This window comes from Malaclemys terrapin, chromosome 1 (assembly GCF_027887155.1).
Source record: "Malaclemys terrapin pileata isolate rMalTer1 chromosome 1, rMalTer1.hap1, whole genome shotgun sequence".
NCBI classification, from domain to species: Eukaryota; Metazoa; Chordata; order Testudines; family Emydidae; genus Malaclemys; species Malaclemys terrapin.
This window is the reverse complement of record NC_071505.1, coordinates 156,132,658-156,152,910: the sequence shown is the minus strand read 5'-3', so window position 1 is coordinate 156,152,910 and position 20,253 is coordinate 156,132,658. Positions and strand designations below refer to the sequence as shown.

The 20,253-nt window shown below is 41.2% G+C and overlaps 2 protein-coding genes across 2 annotated transcripts in view; one reads left to right on the top strand and one right to left on the bottom strand.

The window, feature by feature from the left end:
* Nucleotides 1-5,677: 5,677 nt before the first annotated feature.
* The window catches only part of CMSS1 (cms1 ribosomal small subunit homolog), a 360,808-nt gene continuing 346,232 nt past the window's right edge, over nucleotides 5,678-20,253 (top strand). Inside the window, exon 1 of the mRNA XM_054044780.1 lies at nucleotides 5,678-5,887. Coding sequence (XP_053900755.1) covers nucleotides 5,812-5,887 — 76 coding nt within the window. The 5' untranslated portion in view covers nucleotides 5,678-5,811. The remainder of the gene's footprint in view (nucleotides 5,888-20,253) is intronic.
* Nucleotides 16,305-20,253, bottom strand: part of FILIP1L (filamin A interacting protein 1 like) — a 296,405-nt gene continuing 292,456 nt past the window's right edge. Inside the window, exon 6 of the mRNA XM_054044746.1 lies at nucleotides 16,305-16,508. Coding sequence (XP_053900721.1) covers nucleotides 16,320-16,508 — 189 coding nt within the window. The 3' untranslated portion in view covers nucleotides 16,305-16,319. The remainder of the gene's footprint in view (nucleotides 16,509-20,253) is intronic.

The window sequence follows — 20,253 nt, the reverse complement described above, 5'->3', positions numbered from 1 at the left end:
CATCCGCCTCCCCCCCTCGGCCCGCGGCGTTGTCGTAAAGCCCAAGCTGGCCGTAAAGCGCGGAGATGGCGGTCGGTGACGTGGGGCACTTGGGAGTCGTCGGGCTGCTGCTATTGCTGTGGGGTCTGGGGGATGTGACGTGCGCGAGCTTCTTTCAGACCCGCCCCTTTGGAACGCTTTGGAACGCTGCGCGACTCGGGATGCGGTCTGTTCCAGGCGGGAGGCATCTGCTGGGGGCCACGCTCCGCCTCAGCTTTAGTGCTGTGTGTGGGCAGCGCGCGCAGGGTCTGCTCCGGGACTGGGGCAGCTCGGTGCAACCATCATTCATAAACATAAATAATAGTAATAGTAAGTGTACAGAGCTGGGAGGGGGTGCATTGGGAAATGCTCTGAAGCACAGTAACTGAATGGGTTACTTTGCTTTACTTAAAACCCACAACAGTTTACAAAGGAGCACCAGCAGAAAAAATCTTCTATTTACGTATTACAGAGAAACTTCAGGCTTCCCCATAACTTCTTGTAAAGTTGTCACTTACGAACAGGGAGGCCAGAGAAGTTTGTGTGCCACTTCCCCAAGAAAGAATCTGGAAGCCTGGAATCTGGAAGGGTCTGGAAAGGAGTATTCCTCCTCTAGTGAGTGAGGTGGAGGCTGTATAAAGGAAAATGCTACAAGGGACCACTGCACTGAGATACCCACGAGCCTGTCATAATTTAATGCAAAGTGACCTATTGCCATTTGATCTGCTGCCTGTGAGGGACAGAGGAGGAATATCCCATCCAGGTTCAGACCTCTTTCTCGACTATTTAAGGGTAAGAGGTATAGGTCACCCATGTTGACTGCCTGAGAGTGGAGGGGATACAGAGACCACTTTCTGATCTCTCCTCTTCCTCTTGGTTGCATATTTAAAGGCCACTCAGCTATAGGGCAGCAACCAGAAGGAGTGGTGAGGAGCAGTTGAGCTCCAATGCAATGCATTGCCCGCCCCCCCCCCCGCCCTTTTTTTTTTTTTTTTTTTTTTTTGAAGGAGGAGGAGGAGGGAAGAAATATTGTTACTTCCCAATACATACAACACCCTCCCTCCAGGCTGCCAGGTGCTTTCTTCAAGGGAGGGCATAAATCCTCCTCCAGTCTCCCCTACAACACGGACATCTGTCTTTCTTAAGGAAGTAATTTCTTCCTGGTTCCCAAGGCTGTCAGGTTTTTAGGGGTCAAAGATGCTCCTGACCCCAACTTGTAGGATTTAGTTGGGGATTGGCCCTGCTTTGAGCAGGGGGTTGGACTACATGACCTCCTGAAGTCCCTTCCAACGCTGATATTCTATGATTCTGTACATTTAAGCAGTTGTCTTATCAGGTAGCCTCGACCGCTGAGCTGCTCCTTGGAAGGTATCCATGCTTGCTAGTAGCATGGACCAATTTTTAAGCTAGAGGACCGGTTGTGGGCACTGTCTCTTCCAGTCTTGTTCTTCTACCTTCCCTGCCTCAACCACAGGGCTTCATTGCATGAAAATGATGGAAATAAATTAACTTTAATATTATATTATTGTGCAGCTGTTTGGTGTTAAAATATTTTTGTATCTGTGCTATTTATTTCTTCTTACTGTGTAGACTTTACATTTATTAGGACCGAATAGCCACTTGTTCCCTGCAGCCCCTGCTATTTAATCTCTCCAGGTTACATGTTCTTCTGCTTTGTGGTTTGCTTCTGTGTCATCTGCTTATTTAATCATTTTGAACATATATGAAATATATTAAGTAGTCACACTGATTGAAAGAGATGTTTAGTTTGTTTATATAGTTAGGTTTTGTTAGTTCAGTTAATTGCCTTGATAAACAAGAAGTGGGGGGCTGTTCCAAACATAAGGGAGAAGAAATATGGTAAGAGCCACAAAGCCAAGAGTGTCAAAGGAGCAGTAAAGCAGGAGAATTAGAAAAAGCATGGAGGAATAGAGGGATATGATAGCAGAGATGCAAGTGGGGCCTCAAAAGGTGAAGACCGAGAGCTCAGATTTGATGTTATTACATGCAAAAAGTCATTTACAGAATTCAGAGATCAGTGGTGGTCATGGAAAGAGCAGAATGGCAGGAAAGAAATAAAAATAAAAGAACAAATGAGGAAAAAAACACTCTATAAATAACATGTAAACAAATAGTTCCAAAGAAATTCCCCTCCAAAAGATGTAGGAGGACAAAATGGGTCTGAATTTAGGAAGACATCATTTCCCAGGTAAGTTTTACTTAAGTGAAATACTACTTCATTTGTATCTTCTAATGGACTAATTTATTATTTATACTTACTTCTATTAAGTGCCTGTCTCCAGCTATAGTCATTTTTACATAACTCCAATACAGAGTGCAGAGTTAAAATTGCAACTTATATAATGAGCTACTCGTATTATACAGTAACCCCTCACTTAACGTTGTAGTCATGCTCCTGAAAAATGCAACTTTAAGTGAAATGATGTTAAACTAATCCAGTTTTCCCATAAGATTTAATGTAAATGCGGGGGGATAGATTCCAAGGAAATTTTTGGGGGGCAGACAAAAGGCATTGTATACTGTACCGTACTGTGGTGGGGAGGTGCCTCTGGCTTACCCCTGGGGCTCAGGGCTGGGGGTGCAGGGTCTGGGAGGGAGTTAGGGTGCGGGAGGGTGCTCAAGGTGGGGGTATACGGGAGGAGGCTCAGGGCTGGGGCAGGCAGGAGGTGCAGAGCACTTACTTGGGGCAGCTCCTGTTTGATGCAGGGGGTGTGCAGGTGGCTCTGCGCAGCACGGCACCGCCCCCATGGCTGCGATTCTGGGAGCTGCCCCCCCAGGGCTCTGGCCCTGGCCTGCAGCTCTAAAGCCCCTTTCGGAATGCAGCCCTGCGAGCACGGGCCGGAGGACTCAGGAGGAACAGAGGCAGCCGCGCAGCCAGCGGCCGGAGAGAAGTGGCGCTTTCCCCTTCACAGCGCTGCTTCTCTCCGTCCGGCTTTGAAGGGGAAAGCGCCACTTCTTTCTGGCTGCGCGGCTACCCCTGCTCCTCCTGAGTCCTCCGGCTCGTGCTTGCAGGACCGCATTCCGAAAGGGGCTTTAGAGCTGCAGGCCAGGGCCCTGGGGCCCCCTTAGCCCAGTGCCCTGCAGCCCCTAAAGGTCCTGCTTTCCAGGTGGCCCTGCCTGCCGGGGGTAGGGGGGGCAGCTTCCCCGCTCACTCCCTCCCTTCCTCCCAGAAAGTCCTAATCGCCGCCAAACAGCTGTTTGGTGGCGGGGGAAGCACTGGGAGGAAGGGAGGGAGGGGGAGGAGGCGGAGAAGAGGAACTTGTGCAATGCTCCCTTGTAAAGTCAGCCAAACAACGTTATAAGGGAGCATTGCACAACTTTAAATGAGTATGTTCCCTAATGGAGCAGCGATGTAACTTTGAAACTACGTTAAGTGGGAGTACGTTAAGTGAGGAGTTACTGTATCATAATAATACTTGCCCTCCATAATAATAATAATTAATAATTATTAAGCCTACATGTAACTCCCCTGTAGCCTTGAAATGCACACACTCTCTCTCCTCTCCCCAGAAAGAGTTTGGTAGCAGGCCCTGAGTGTTAAAAAACGGGGTTAGATTAATTTCTATGGAGCAATAGTGCCATCCCATGATTATTTAAGGTTACTACACATGTATATTCTTTCACACTATTGCCTTAGGCCCCCTGGGGGGCATGAGCACGTTTCAGGGGATTCATCAAGCAAAGCTGGCATTAGACTTGCTGAGCTCCAAGGCAGAAAGCTGAAGCCCCATCACCTGGGGCTGAAGCCTGAGTAACAGCTTCATGGGGGCCCCAGGCAATTGCCCTGCTTGCTACCCCCTAACGCCAGCTCTGTCTTTTATATGAGAATAAACAGTTTTTGTGGCACAGGTGGGCCATGGAGTTTTTACAGCATGTGTGTGGTGTATGTGTGTGGGGGGGTGTCTCATAAAGAAGAAGGTTGAGATCCATGTATATAAATCTATTATAGATCAGATGATAAATGTGTGGCTTCTTTTTATAGCATATTCATTTGTTGCATCTGATCATTGTATTTATCTGCTCTTTTGTTATTTGTGTACTTTAATGGCTTTTGCAAACAGTAGACTATACATATAATATTATTTAAAATGAAGACTCTGCTTATAAACATTGTGCTTCACTCAGACTAAGTGAACGATGTTTCCTTGAGTTTATTAGCATGATATTTGGCCACAATCCTGAAAACACACACATACTTAACTTTACTACTGTGAATAGTTCCATTGATATCAACAACACTACTCACAGTAGTAAAGTTAAGCCCATACATAAGTGTTTGCTGGACCAGGCCTTTAATTCTCATTAATATGTTAATTAATATCTGTTACTAATATTTCACTGCCTTCAAGTAGAATTGTTAAATCTTAAGACTGAGACCACGTTTCCTTTACTAGCAATGGGGCTTTGAATTGATTCCAGAGATTGTAAATACATTGCAAGATTATGCTGTTCTGTACACTTCCAAGGATATTTGAAGATTTACACTCAAATAAAGGACCAAATAGTATTACATATCATGAGAGAAGACAATAGTTTCAAAGCAATTGCTACTGAATTAGTTATTGCATAAATATGATTTTTATCTTTATAAGAAGTATTTATTACATACAAATATATGTATTGCAAGATAAATAAAATAAGATATTGCAAGATATTGTGTAAATGGAAATGTCTCAAAATACTTTTCATAGCCAGTTACATTGTATGGCCTTGATATTGCACATTTTTAGGAAACTGCATAACTTCATTTAGTTGGTTGAGTAGACCCATTGACTTCAGTGGAACTACAGTTGTGACTAAAATTACATAATTCCTTAAGTGTTTGCAGGATCATTGTTCTATATGTGAAGGGGTGAAAAAGTTACAGGGTTACAATATATTTTCACATATTTATAGTCCTCTCTCAGGCAAGAGGGTATGAAGCATCACAATAAAGAAAGTAAGTATCTCCATGCCCAGGGCCAATCAAGACACATGCAGTCTGACTTAGAACTAAACCATTCATGATGTTTATTTATCTGCAGCTCCTTTCCCCCCTTGCAATCTTTGATTAACTTGATTGCAGTGCTTGAAAATTGAACACCTATTTTTTCTTACTACTTACTAATAAAAGAGTTGTAAAATATCTATGGTGAACTAAGGATAGTAAATAATTTCAATATTACATGATGTAAAGCATCCTTAAACCTGTCAGACACATGCATATGTGCACAGATATGTAAGTACACTGCAGCCACATCATCTATCCATACTACACATACCATTTGTGCCCTACCCCGCCCTTTTAAAATGCCGGTCTTTTTCCCAAGCTGTCCATCCGAAAAAGTTCTCCTTCACTGCTGGGTTTCAAGAGAGTTAAAAGAAATGTCCCTGTTTTTCTCCCCACCAAACGTGTCTAAGTAGAGGGTCTTGTGTCTGCGCTAACTCTGCATGCACATGTGCATATCCACACATCACATCCCCCTGTGTGCACACGGGCGGACAAACACGCCATCCAGACACCACACATATCTGCGCCTGCACCACGTGTGCACAGGACTCCCGTGCACGCCGCGCGTCGACAGCCCGGCTGCTGAGCCCTTTGCATTACGCGCGCCCTACGCCGCAAACCCGTCCCGCTGTGCCAGGCTTGGTAGCGAAGGGGAGGGGGCGTGTCTCTGGCGGGAGAGGGCGGTGTCAGCAGCCGGCAGCGGCGTCCCCCGGAGCTGGTGCTGGGTTCCTCCCGGACGGTGTAGGGTAGCGGCGGCGTGGGCTGCGGTGCGGCGGGGACACATGGGGGACGCGCTGGACGAGCCTTGGTGGGCGCCTCAGCCCGGAACACACAGTAGCAGCGACGGCAATAGCCCAGGTATCTGCTCGCCACGTGGGGCGCTTGCTCCTCCCTTTGCTGGTCTCACAGCAGCAGCCCCCTTCACTGGACTCCCCCTCCCCCTTTCATTCCCTTCCCTTTCCTCGTCTCCCTCACCTCCCTTCCTTCCTCACCTTTCTCGCTCACACAGACCCACTCATTTCCTCTCAGCGTGCCCCCTTGCTCCTTCCTTCTCTCCAGCGGCCCTTCCTTCCTCCTCTCTCCGCCAGAGCTGGGTGCAAACATTTCAAGTTTGCTTGTAAACAAAGTGTCCAGTCTACATTCCCCTTCCGCGGGAGGAGTTATAAACAGAAAACATTAAACAGAAATAGTCACTGAAATAGACAATTGATATTTAAATAAAGATGGGGGAGAGGAACTGGATGCTTTGAGGTTAGAGTTTAACTGGTCCCTGGCTTTATTAAGCTTATAAAGTGTATTCTCTTCTGATTTGGGACTTCTGGTCTTCTTCTAGGTATTGGCAGGGCTGAGCACTGTTCACTGATGATACTTGGGTTTCTAAAAGGCTTTTGAAATGTGGCATTTATAAAACCTTTGGAGGTAAACATGTACAGCAGCTGGTGGGACTGGTCACTGTTTATCACTAGTGTCATGCATCTCAGAAGGATAAAGAACAGGAGTACTTGTGGCACCTTAGAGACCAACAAATTTATTAGAGCATAAGCTTTCGTGGACTACAGCCCACTTCCTCGGATGCATAGGATAGGAACTGAATTCTCAACTCTTCCCTCAACTACATTATTTGGCTAATGCTCTACAACTGCTTTGCCTGATGATGATGTTTATTATTAATATATAGCTGTTATAGTGCTTTTTCATCAGTAGATCTCAAAGCACTTTAGAAAGGATATCTATTAAGGTATTAGGCTGCTGCCAAACTGTTACAGTTAACATTGATGAGTTGTTATTTTTTTTTAAATGTAATGTCTACACTGCATAGTAAATCTGGGTCTGCTAAACGAGTGGGCTTGGACCTGCCCCCTAGTGGGACTCAGACCCATGCATCTTGACAGGTTTGCAGGCCTGAGTCCTAAGAGGTTTCTGGCATGAGCCAGAAGGATTTGTGTGTGAACAGTATGGGGTTTGGTCCTAAACCTGAGTTTTAGCCTGGTCTAATTATGGTACAAATATAACTGAATTGGAGGACCTACCTAAAATATGGTTAAATTCTGTCTACGACTGGTTCTTAACCAGATGTACGTGTACCCTTGGGGGTACGCAGAGGTCTTCCAGGGCGTACATCAGCTCATCTAGTTTTACAAGTTTGTCTAGTTTTACAAGAGGCTGCATAAAAAGCACTAGCAAAGTCAGTACAAACTAAAATTTCATACAGACAATGACTTGTTCATACTGTTCTATATACTATACACTGAAATGCAAGTACAATATTTATATTCCAATTGATTTATTTTATTATTATGAGGTAAAAAAGAGAAAGTAAGCCATTTTTTCAGTGATAGTGTGCTGTAACACTTTTGTATTTTTATATCTGATTTTGTAAGCAAGTAATTTTTAAATGAGATGTAACTTGGGGGTATGCAAGAGAAATCAGACTCCTGAAAGGGGTACGGTAGTTTGGAAAGGTTGAGAGCCACTGGTCTACGCTACAAACTTTAACTGTGTTGCAGCTGGTGATAACTGTGTCGTAATAGGGTTCTCTGAGTTGGTTGTACTGAGGGAACATTAGGGGTTCATAGGTAGGGCTTAGAAATTGAGAGTGTTAAGTGAAATCCTGTGATATGATATCTATATGGTTGGATGGAGTGCTTTGTTTTTGTGAGAGCATCTTGTAATTATTTTATTGTGAAATTTTATATTTTACAATGATTTATTTTTAAACTTTGAAGGCATACCCGTGGTTCGAGGCACCAGAGAAATACTTCATGAAATCCTCTAGGGACTTCAGTTTTGCTATCTATTTTATGTGGAAGGCGCTCGATACTATGGTGATGGGCAGAAGTATAAACCCCTAAAAATAGAATACATTTATGTCACAGCCCTGTCCCTGTGTTGGACCCACATGCTGGGTTCATGTGCATTAAGTTCTCCTCTCCTGGGCCTTAGTAGGCTCTTTCTTTGGCCTCTAGGCTCACTGCCTGGGCATTGATTCTCTGTCTGGTACCCTCTTCAGAAGTTGGACTGTGTAGCCTAGCTGCCTTAGCCCCAGGACCAGGGCTTCACTTCCCTGTAGATTAAGCACATCCTTTTCAGAGCTCCACTCTCGTGTGTGTCACGGTTACTGGGTTAGCTGCACTGCTGTCCCTTCTTGGGGTCTCTCTGAGTGCATCCCACAGGCATCAGGCCTTCACCTCTGTTGGAGTGGAATTCCACAACTCACCCACTCTCAGACCCCAAGACCTGGGTTACACCCCTTTGGTAACTAACCATGACCAAGTCAGCAGATCCAACTGCCGATGGACCCTGCCAGCGTTTCCTTTTGGGAGCTGGTGACAGCAGTTGACGAAGTGACTCAAAACAGCCTCTTCAAAACAAAGTTTTGTTCATTCATTTCTCAAAGGCACAAAGTATTTAGACTGAAGTGTAACAACAGTAAAAGGGCTACGTGCAAAGGTGGTGTTTATACTTTTGTAAATTCCCCTCAGCTCAGTTAACTTAATCTCTTGCCGTGAGTATCAGCTTGTCTTGCTCGCAGCATCTGTATCTCTGTGTGTCTCAGTCACGCTCTCAATCTTTTCACTGACACATCTTGGCCAGCCTCTCTCAGCTTACCCTCTAAGCTGCCTCCCTTTTCTAGGGTCTTTAGTTTTTTTGCCTCCTTTGATCCCAGGCTTGGGGAGGATGCCCCATTCTAGCCTGGATGGAGCCAACCATTGTTAACTTACCTCCTTTGAAGTTGGGTACATCAGAGCTATCTTGCCTGTGTCATTGTTTTACCTTTCCTGGATTTCTTAACGACCCCCCTTTTCTAGCCTCCTTTGATTCAACTGTATGTATCCAGGAAGTGTTAATGCTAAACTGAACAGGGAAACAGAGTCACATATAATATTTATAAAAATATGATACAGACATTTTCTCATTTTGTCACAGTGAGTACTGGTGGAGTCCAGATTTGAAAAACTGGTTTATTGCAGCTTTGGCCACACTCTTTGGCATAACCATTGCTCAGCTAGGGTAGGGGCAGGACCTATTCAGTTGTTTGTGGTTCTTAAAGACCGTATCAGTCAGAGGCAGGTACTCGGGCACTGCTCCCTCTCTCCTTAACATAAGAAGTGTGATGTACGAATACATGCAAAAGGCAGTCAAACAGCCTAAATATACAGAGTTCATAACATGAAACTGGAATTCATAAGTTGTACATAGATAAGTCCCCCACATTGTCTTATAAAAATGTTGGACCATAAATCTTATTGGAATACATCATAAAAATCTTCTCACAAGAGTGAGGTGTGGTATAAACTGATGTCAACTGGATGATTTTTAAAAAATTGCCAGTTTTGTGCCACTGCGTGGATGGTAATATCCTGAATTATTGGTGCAGGGCCACATATACTTGGATTGCATTACTGGAGTAAAAAGTGTTCCACTCTAATAATACTCTCAGTGCTCTTATCCTGTAAGGCTTTGAATTCCAAGTGCTGAATTTCAGACTGTTTTTCACTTCTGTGTTGTATCTCTCAGTAATAAAATGTTCTGTTAACATTAAAGCTGCCTTGTATCCAGCTCTCTGTGACTTGCTGAATACAGATTATTATTTTTGTTACTACTACTACATGTTCAGCAAGGTAAAGTGAGGTGGACTCTTGTTGACTAGACATTTGATGTTGGAAGCGAGCAGCAAAAATGAAACAAAAAACACTTCTGAAATTTAATATGGTGAATTCACAGGCTTGTGAAAAGGGCTGTAAGCACTGACCCGGAGTGCATGCTCTTCCTCTTCCCCTCCCCATATCAATACATTGTGCTTGTGCCCATTGTTTTTAGCCCTGAGGCTAACTGCTCCATGCTGTGCCAATAGTTATTGCAGAATATTCATCCAAAAATAAAATATGGTTGGTCCAACTGGATGTGTAAGTGTAATGACATAAAATGTGGAGTTCAAGAAGCAGTGTTCTTTTTTTACTGAGAACTTTACATGAAAGAGCACTAAAAGATCTGAGTACCTAAGCATCTTTTCCCATCATTTAATCCACATAATATGATGATACTGGCATACAGCCAGCTACAGCAGTTATTTTACAGTCCATTAAAGAATTACTAAAGAATTGAATTTTCAGATAGCATGTTTGAGTATTACTGTGCAAGATGCTATTGGGCACAGAATATAAGCAGCTTTCTAGGTCGTGCAAGTCCTGGAAGGTGGTGGATCTGGGCTCCATGGCAGTCTTACCTAATCCGAGCCCAGTAATGTTAAGTGGTAACAAAAACTTGCCGTGAACAAATTGGCATGTGGTATATAGTTGCATCATCATTCTTAGCTCCATTTATGCTGAATTCTCTATCAATTATCCTCTGGATAGGACTCTGAAGTAAGAATTTTTTGAAACCTGTCAACCATAAACACATAAGTACTTGGTTTCTAGAACACACAGGATAATAATCTGTCATGATGGTTACTGAAGTGAAGTCCCAAAGTGTGCTCTAGCAAATTGAATGTAAAGCATGAATATGGAGGAAATTATATGGTAGATACATAGGAGCCCTTTTTCTCTCAAAATCTCTGATATTATTCTGGTATTGTACTTGATTCCCTCTTTATTTGGAGGTCGCTATATAATTTTGTTCTCTGTAGTGTGCGTTAGTAGTGGGAACAGGTGATTACTGTACAGATCACAATCTGTAGTCTACATCCTGTATCTGTGCTCCTGTCATCAGGGTCCCTATGTGGAACCAGTTGCTGCCACATGCAAGTACTTAGTTTGATACAAGTGACCAGTAAGTTATGAAGCTGTTACAGAATTTTCCATTATTTTAATTCACTTTATTCTCTGCATAGGATGGATGAAAAGTCTAATGTTCAGTTTGGACTGCATAAGATGGACAATACAGAATGCTTTTACATCGTTTGATATGTAGGAGGAAATCAGAATTTACAGTGTGAGATGCATACATTTAAAATATCCTGCCAACTTTGGGATTAAAAAAATAAAATGCTATTTTCTTGTCTAACTTTATTTGTTCAGATTTTTTAAAAAGCAATTTTCCTAAAGCTGAAGGCGCTTATCAGAATAATATTTAAGATTCACAACTAAAACACCAGTATACATTGACAAGCCCATCCAGACCAACTCCAATGCACAAAATATAAACCAACCAATGCATTCCCTGTCAACCTTCCCCAGCGGCATGTTCTGTACCTTAGCAAAATTTAAAGTTAGAAGAAAACACCCATTAAAACAGAGGGTTTGTTTGAAACAGATTTTCAAATTCACCTAATGGGGAATAAAAAACACAAAATATATATCCAAGCAGGTAATATGGAAGTGGTCATTTGTGTACTTTTGGCCACACCATTAAAATGATTTATTATGTCAACTCCTCTTTCATGATTATATCCTCACAACTGTTGAAGAAGAAAAAAATATTTTGATAGTAGTTCTCACTTTTTTATGCTGTTTGTAAGTGATTAATTATGCAATGATTTTTAAGGCTGGAAGGGACCATTATGATGATATAGCCTGAAGAACCACACCCAAAAATTTCTGCATCAAGACCATAACTTCTATAATCGGAGATAGGGGTTCTAACTTAAAGCAAGTGAGTTGGTGTGCTTGCTTCACAGCCAATTGCTACATTGTGGAATATCAAAAAGAATGTTCAGTGTAATATCTCCTCCCCCATTATCGATCAGATAGATGCAAGTTTGGTAAATTAAATAATTATAAGAAAAAACCTGTAGGCTTCCTTCTATCTGAGGAAACTAGTTCTTGACTATTTCCTATAATTTTATCACAAAATACACCTTGTAGGGAGAATTCTGAATACATTTCTCACTAGATTGACTCTTTAATGTTTAAGTACTGAGGGGGAATTTCTGATCAGTTGTTTAGAGCCATACATATTGCAGTCACATGTTTGCAGAGATTGCCACAACTGTGCTTGTATGATGTGTTGCCATAATGTCTTTGATTAAAGTAATTTGAAGTTCTAGCTATGAAATTAAAAAATAGTGTTGGTTGGGTGCCAGGATGTTGGTTTTGCCTGGATCAGAACAGTCCTGAGCCTGGTTGCTGTGGTCACCACTGACTTTCACTTAATTTGGGAATTTGAAATTCACTCTCGCTGCAAAAAAGATCCACATTAGTCTAATTTCAAAATTGCAGCTGTCCCACAAATCACATTTAGTGAGACCATTGGAATGAGTTCCCTAGAGGGAAAAAGGATGGGGGAGATAGTGACAAGAGGAAGTCAAAGTCATCTGTAGCACAATACCCCATGAATTGGTCAGTGTTACAGGATACACAATATTATACTCTGCAATAGCAGCATTCTGTTGATTTTCATTGTAGACAAATAGCATCAATATTTTCAATGAACTCTTCTGTAGAATGTGTTCACCTTTTCATAATTACAGTTTTGACAATTCATAATGACAATTATCCTTCAAGAAATAAAACAGTATTGTTGTATTCTTATACAACTTGTTTATGTGTAACAGTTTTCAGAATCCTTATAGTAACAGTCCCTTTGCTGGAAAACACAAAGCCTTGTTTTTTTTTATTTATACAAAAACTGAGCTAAGACTCAAGTAGAAATGATTCTTTTAGCTACATGCATAAATTCAGTAAGAACTGAAAAGGCAGTTGCTATGTGTTGCATGGACTAAAAGTGCCCTTGCAAAAGATCTGTAATAGGTATCAAGTAGACTGATCAAAAACTTCACAAAGATAGAGTTACAGTTGCAGGTACATATGTTATTTATGTGTGAATGTTTGAGTTTGGTGGGGGGAAAATCCCCCCAGGATATTAAGAACTAAGATTTCACTTCTCAATCAGAATAATATATGTTAATCTTAATAAAATAACTACAACTTTAACCCTGCTCCATGAGAGACAGCATGAACAAATGAGATCTAAATACCATAATCCCAGTAAAACTGCAAAGGTTAATACAGCTAATAAGAAAAATAAAAAAGTGAAGTCTCAGTTCTTGCATACACTTTCATAATGCAGTGTTTGCTCACAAACAAGTGTAGTTACATCACATTAGTTAACTAATATGTTAGGGAATTGACCCTTTTCAAATTACATTTTAAAAATTAATGGTGTGCACATCCAGAAGCTCTGCATTTATTTAAGCTCTAGAAATCACATAATCAATGGCAGGGTTCATTTATTCCTCCATTCATAGAATCATAGACATATAAGGCTGGAAAGAACTTGGAGAGGTCATCTAGTCCATCCCCCCTGTGCTGAATCAGGACAAGTATACCTAGACCATTTGACAGATGTTTGTCTCACCTGTTCTGAAAAACCTCCAATGACAGGGATTCCACAACCTCCCTGGATAACCTCTTCCGGTACTTGCTTATCCTTATAGTTAAAACATTTTTCCTAATATCTAACCTAAATCTCCCTTGCTGCAGATTGTCAATTACTTCTTGTCCTACGGTCAGTGGACATGGAGAATAATTGATCACTGTCCTCTCTATAACAACCCTTAACATATTTGAAGACTATCAGTTCACTTCTTAGGCTTCTTTTCTCAAGGCTAAACATGCCCAGTTTTTAAAATCTTTCCTCATAGGTTTTCTAAACATTTTATCATTTTTGTTCCTCTCCTCTGGACTCTCTCCAATTTGTTCACATCTTGAAGTGTGGCACCCAAAACAGGACACAGTACTCCAGCTGAGACCTCACTAGTGCTGAGCAGAGTGGAACATTACTTCCGGTGTCTTAAATATGACACTTTTGTTATACTCCAGAATACTAGCATTTTTTTTGCAATTGCATCACCTTGTTGACTCATTCAATTTATGATCCACTATAACCCCCAGATCCTTTTCAGCAGTACTACCACCTGGCCAGTTAGTCCCCATTTCGTAGCTGTGCGTTTGATTTTTTTTCCTTCTGAAGTGTAGTACTTTGCACTAGTCTTTATTTTATTTCATCTGGTTGATTTCAGACCAATTCTCCAATTTGTCAAGGTCATTTTGAATTCTAATCATGCCCTCCAAAATGCTTGCAACCCCTCCCAGCTTGGTGTCATCTGCAGATTTTATAAGCATACTTTTCATTCCGTTATGCAACTCATTAATGAAAATATTGAATAGTACTGGACCCAGGACAGATCTCTGTGGGACTCCTCTAGATACACACTCCCGGTTTGAAAGCAAACTGATAACTACTCTTTGAGTACAGTCTTTCAAGCAGTTGTGCACCCACTTTATAGTAATTTCATCTAGACTACATTTCCCTATTTTGCTTATGAGAGTGTCATGTGGGACTGTGTGAAAAGTCTTACTAAAATCAAGATATGTAATGTCAACTGCTTCCCCCACACACACACATAGTAGGCCAGCAACCCTCTCAGAGAAGGAAATTGGGTTGGTTTGTCATGATTTGTTCTTGACAAATCCACGTGGCTCATCATTTATCACCCTGTTATCCTCTAGGTACAAATAGATTATTCAGTAAATTGTTCCAGTATCTTTCCAGGTATCAACATTATGCTGGCAGGTCTATAATTCCTTGTGTCCTCTTTGTTCCCTTTTTTTAAAGATATAGATACATTTGCCCTTGTCCAGCACTCTGGGCATCACTCATCCTCCAAGGACTATTGCTAGTGGTTCCAAGATTGTTTCAGATAGTTCTTTAAGTATCCTAGAGTGAAACTCTTCAGGCCCTGCCAACTTAAATGCATCTCACTTAACTAAATATTTTGTAACTTGTTCTGTCTTCCTTCTCCCTTGTTGTTAATATTCATTGTGTTAAGCATCTGATCACAATTTAATCAATTTAATGAAGACTGAAGCAAAATAGGTATTAAACAGCTCAGTCTTCATGGTGTTGTTGGTTATTGGTTCTCCCTTCCTCTCCCCCAGCAGAGTGTGGCAGGGCGATGACTCACTGTTGCAGCGCCTCCTGCTGGTCATCCTGGGAATTGCTCTCCAGCTCTAGAGCGCCCTCTACTGGCTTATGTCCTGCTTGCCTCAGGCCCCCATGTCCCACCCCTTTACCTTGGGTGCTGCCCCCCTGGCAGTACCCCACTCTCCAGGTTTTCCCCTCCCCAGGGAACCCCCAACCCTCTATCCCCACCTCAGTGGCTACTGTCAGTCACCATCTAGCTCCCAGTCACTGGGGCAGACTGTAGTCTGTGAACCACTCATCATCAGCAAGGGGGGTTTGGACCTACTGCCTTTGCCTACCCCTGGGCTGCCCCTCTGCAACTCCAGTACCTGCTTTAGGCCTTCAGCAAGGCCTGCAGGCTGGGGTTTTTTTCCAGCCTGGAGCTCCCCAGCTCCTCTGGCCTTCCCCCCAGCCCTGCTTCACTCCTGGTACCCTTCTCAGCTCCCAGGCAGCCTAGTCCTTCTCTCTCCAGCCAGAGAGAGACTATGTGAACTACTGCCTCACAGCCCTTTTATAGGGCCAGCTGTGGCCTGATTGGGGCGTGGCCCCAGCTGTGGCTGCTTCCCCAATCAGCCTACCTTTAACCCCTTCAGGGCCGGAGCCGCTACACAGAGGATCAACACTTTTCTTAGTCTTTCTCTTGCTCCTAATCTATTTATAGAATCTCTTCTTATTGCCATTTATGTTCCTTGCTAAATGTTACTCATTTTGTGCCTTAGCCTTTCTGTCCCTACATGCTTGTGCTATTCTTTTGTAGTCATCCTTAGCAATTTGTCCATATTTCCACTTTTTGTAGGATTCCTCTTTGCTTTTCTGTTCATTAAAGAACTCTGTGTACATTCGTGTTGCTCTATTACTATCTTCCTTTCTTTCATTTGTATCGGGATAGTTTGCCAAGTATTATCTTCTCTCACTTAAATTTGAACCTAAAAATTTCACATTGAAACACAATTTCATAAGACCAACTGAAAACAAAATCCTTGTGTGATAACTTGTCATTATGATTGTAATAATTGCTGTAAATCTACTAGGGTGGAATTAGGGTTGTGGTTATTAGTCGCAGAGGGGTGTGTGTCAAATTTTGGTTTATAATAGAAACTCATTTTGCAATTTAATTTGTCACTTCGTGGTAAGGGCCAAATTCTGTTGTCATTAAACTTGCCGTAAATCAGGATTTACACTGGAGCACCGAGAGCAGAGTTTGGTCCAGAGAGTGTTACTGATGTGTGAGTGTTGCAGTCTTTTTTTACAGACCTGTGAATAGTTTTATCTCACTACTTGTGGAAACATTACCTTTTTCTGAAACAGCCCTTAGAAGAAATTGCTACAGTGAGTCACATTACTCAACAAATATATTTTACTCCTGGACATTGCAGAGAGTTGTTTACCTCTTCCCTCCATTTTGAAGGTAAGTGTTAGATACAGTTCTCATGATGTGTCGCTTTCCAGCATTGCTTTCTTGGAGTGGTTTGTTGAGATGCCCAGTAGGTGTTTTCACAGATAATTTAGTCGTGCTCATGGACTTTGGTTTGGGAATCCGAGTAGGAATTGTACGATGGAATACATCAGCAATCTTGAAATAAACCAAGAAAAAATGTAAGCAGTTAGGGTGGGTGGTTTGTATAGTTCTTTAGTGCTCTTTCTCAGCTTTTCAGAAAATAACATATATATTGATCTGATTAAGAACTGTTGTCATTGTAGTTTTCCTTGTTTTTCTGTTTTGTTTTATTTTTAATGGTACACTGAGGCACATGAAACAATGATATTCTTCCCCCATCATTTTCACATTCAAAAACTGAGTGTCTTGTTACTCTTTGGAGACTGTTGAAGGCTTCTTGTCTCTACATGGCAGCAAAGTCTGTGTAATTCAATAAAAGTCTCAGAAGAGTTTATGGGGTTTTGAAGCAACACAAGTATTTTATTCTTGACTGAGCTATTACAGTCTACAACAAAATGCACCTTGTGGTTAAATCAACTAAATACTGAGTGGAAAAAAATGTATTTTAAAGATGATCAAAAAGATTTCTATGCAATGTGATGAGGGGAGAAATGCCAATGCACCTCAAGATATATAACCAAAGGCACCATATCATGAAGGACGGATGTGATATTGATAGCACTTCCCTGTACAGCTTTTGGGAGACCTGCCTCAAGTATTGATTTCAGTGCACCCTGCCTTCCAGGGATGCATCATGATACAATGAATAGCGCACAGGACTGAGAGTGAAGATACCTGGGATCTGTTCCCAGCTCTGCTATGGACTTGTTGTGTGACTTTGGCCAAATCATTTAATGTCTCTGTGCTCCAGTTTCCCCACTTGTAAAATGGGGATGATATTAATCTTCCTTTATAACAGGGGTAGGCAACCTATGGCACGGATGCCGAAGGCTGATTTTCAGTGGCACTCACACTGCCCGGGTCCTGACCACTGGTCCGGGGGGCTCTGCATTTTAATTTAATTTTAAATGAAGCTTCTTAAACATATAAAAAACCTTATTTACTTTACATACAACAATAGTTTAGTTATATATTATAGACTTATAGAAAGAGACCTTCTAAAATCATTAAAATGTATTACTGGCACACAAAACCTTAAATTAGTGAATAAATTAAGACTCGGCACATCACTTCTGAAAGGTTGCCGACCCCTGCTTTATAATTTAAGAGTATGTTGATGTCTATAGATGTAAATGACTGTATGAGTACTTACTGTTGTTCTGGGCACCTCCTTAGTATTAATCTCTCTTTCTCTCTCGTGTGTGTGTGTGTGTGTGTGTGTGTGTGTGTGTGTGTGTGTGTGTGTGTGTGTGTGTGTGTGTGTGTAAAATCCTAGACCAGGGGGTCGGCAACCGTTCAGAAGTGGTGTGCTGAGTCTTCATTTATTCACTCTAATTTAAGGTTTCGCGTGCCAGTAATACATTTTAACGTTTTTAGAAGGTCTCTTTCTATAAGTCTATAATATATAACTAAACTATTGTTGTATGTAAAGTAAATAAGTTTTTTTAAATGTTTAAGAAGCCTCATTTAAAATTAAATTAAAATGCAGAGCCCCCCGGACCGGTGGCCAGGACCCGGGCAGTGTGAGTGCCACTGAAAATCAGCTCGCGTGCCTACCCCTGTCCTAGAAAAACTGGAGAGCACCAAAAAGAGCTGGAGCTGCCTTATCAGCAAAGATTTAAAGAAATACTTAGGTATAGGTAGGCCAGATGGCTATTCCATGGGGATGCATAGGTTTAATTGTTTGAAGAATGTGAACAGTAAAGAGAGAGTAGAATTATTCTTTTTAGGGGAGCCATTGTACTAGGCTTTGTACAAACCAGTAACACAAAGGCTCCAGAGAGCTCACAGTCCAGGATTCGGTCTATATGCAGCTGGTGACTGAACTAACAAATGAGGGGGTGACAAGGTAACAGTACAATTGTTTAGGATGCTCAAGGGGTTGAGTATATCATAATGAAATTAAGAAAAAGAAAAATTAAACGGACTTTACAGGATTAGAGCGTCTCAGTGTTGTCATTTAACTTCCTTCAGCAATAGAGTAATTTTATTTATTTTTGTGCTAGAGGCAGAACTTGCTCTGAATACAATGTTTATTGTATTTATCTTAACTGTATGAAGAAATCAGGGAAAGAATTAAGAAAGAAAAGTAACTTTTTTTTTCTTTATTGTGTGTGGATGAGTGTGGGTGGATGGGTGATGTGTTGTTGCTTTATAAGCATAAGGCAAAACAACATTTGATTTAAACAGAAATATCTTGAGAAAAAATGGTAAACATTCCATTAATGCTGGTGAGGTTGCTATGGATTAGTAGTTTAGAGGTTAATTGTAAGAGCAATTGTGATAAGTGGATAAATAGTTAAGTAATATTTTTGCTCTTTCCTTGAATTGTTGTTGGAGGTTTAACTGCATTTTACAGTACAGTGTTTCCCTTTGGGGAGACATTCTAGTGTAGGTAAACAATTTAAAAGTGCTCATGCAATAAGTGGCTGATCACCTTTGTTAGCCTTCTTAAAACAATCATTTATTTTTTAACAATTTCCAGCTGATGTTAATTTTTTGTTTGTGTTTTTGCAGCAGTCAGATTTCCCATTGCAGAAAAAGGTTTACTTGGTGTTTTTAAATTATGATTTAATGTGGCTTTGCAGTTTGTCACTGATAAATAATGATGTTTCAGGTTCATTTGCTATTGTTATTGATATGTGTATTAGAGAAATTATTCATTTGGTAAGGCCTGGTCTACATAGTTTTTGTTTCTGTAAAACTGTTTTGGTTAAGGTGTGATTTTTTTTTTTTTTAATTTTTTTTTTTTATTTTAATTGTTTGAACCAAAATAGTTATGCTATTACAACCCCGAGTGTGGATGCAGTTACACTGGCTGTAAAGGTGCTCTATACTGGTATAAGACTTATCCATGTGTGAGTAAGCTATAGCAGTCCACGTGTTTCTAAACCAGTATAACTGCATCCACACTAGGGTAGTAGTAGCACTTTAACTATGCCAGCATCGTTTAAGGGATGCAACTTTTATGCGTAGACAAGGCCTTAACCTGATAAACTGTTTTTATAATTCTTTCCCTCCGCTTTCAGCACCTGAAAGTAGGTTTCTTTTTTACCAGCCTTGTCTCACAGACAGTTCAAGAATGAATGTTCAAAGAGAGAGAGAGGAATGAATATAGTAAAAAACAAGAACATTCAGTTTTCAAAGCACTTAAGCATATGCTTAACTTTGTCTGACAGTCTCCTATTGACACACGTAAAGTTAAGCACCCTACTTAAGTGTTTGCAGTGTTAGGGACTAAAAGATTGATTGAAAAATGTGAATCTCAGATATGAGGGTTGAAAAGAACCATTTTTGGGTCACCTTACCTAGATCATCCCCTTGTGTCATGGTAGGGCTGTTGTAAGATAATTATCTGTGTTGTAAGTACACCGTGAGAATTACTGTCTGTAACACATGTTTAGATTCTTGGGTGTGAAGTAGCACAGTTGTTATGGTTATATGGTGAGAGTTCTATAGAATGAATCTTCAATTAGTTCCTTGTCTAGTCTTGAGTGTACAGCATGGCAATGGTTATGTTCTAGTTATTACTTTTACTGCATCTGATGAAGTGGGTTCTAGCCCACGAAAGCTTATGCCCAAATAAATTTGTTAGTCTCTAAGGTACCACAAGACTCCTAGTTGTTATTACTTTATAGTTATTACGCTGCATTACTTGGAAGGTATGAACCATTAGAACATTATGTGTGTTGGTTTTTGTTTCTTCAGTGTGATACCGGTATTAGTTCTGGGTCAATGAAGGGAAGTCAGTATTCCCATC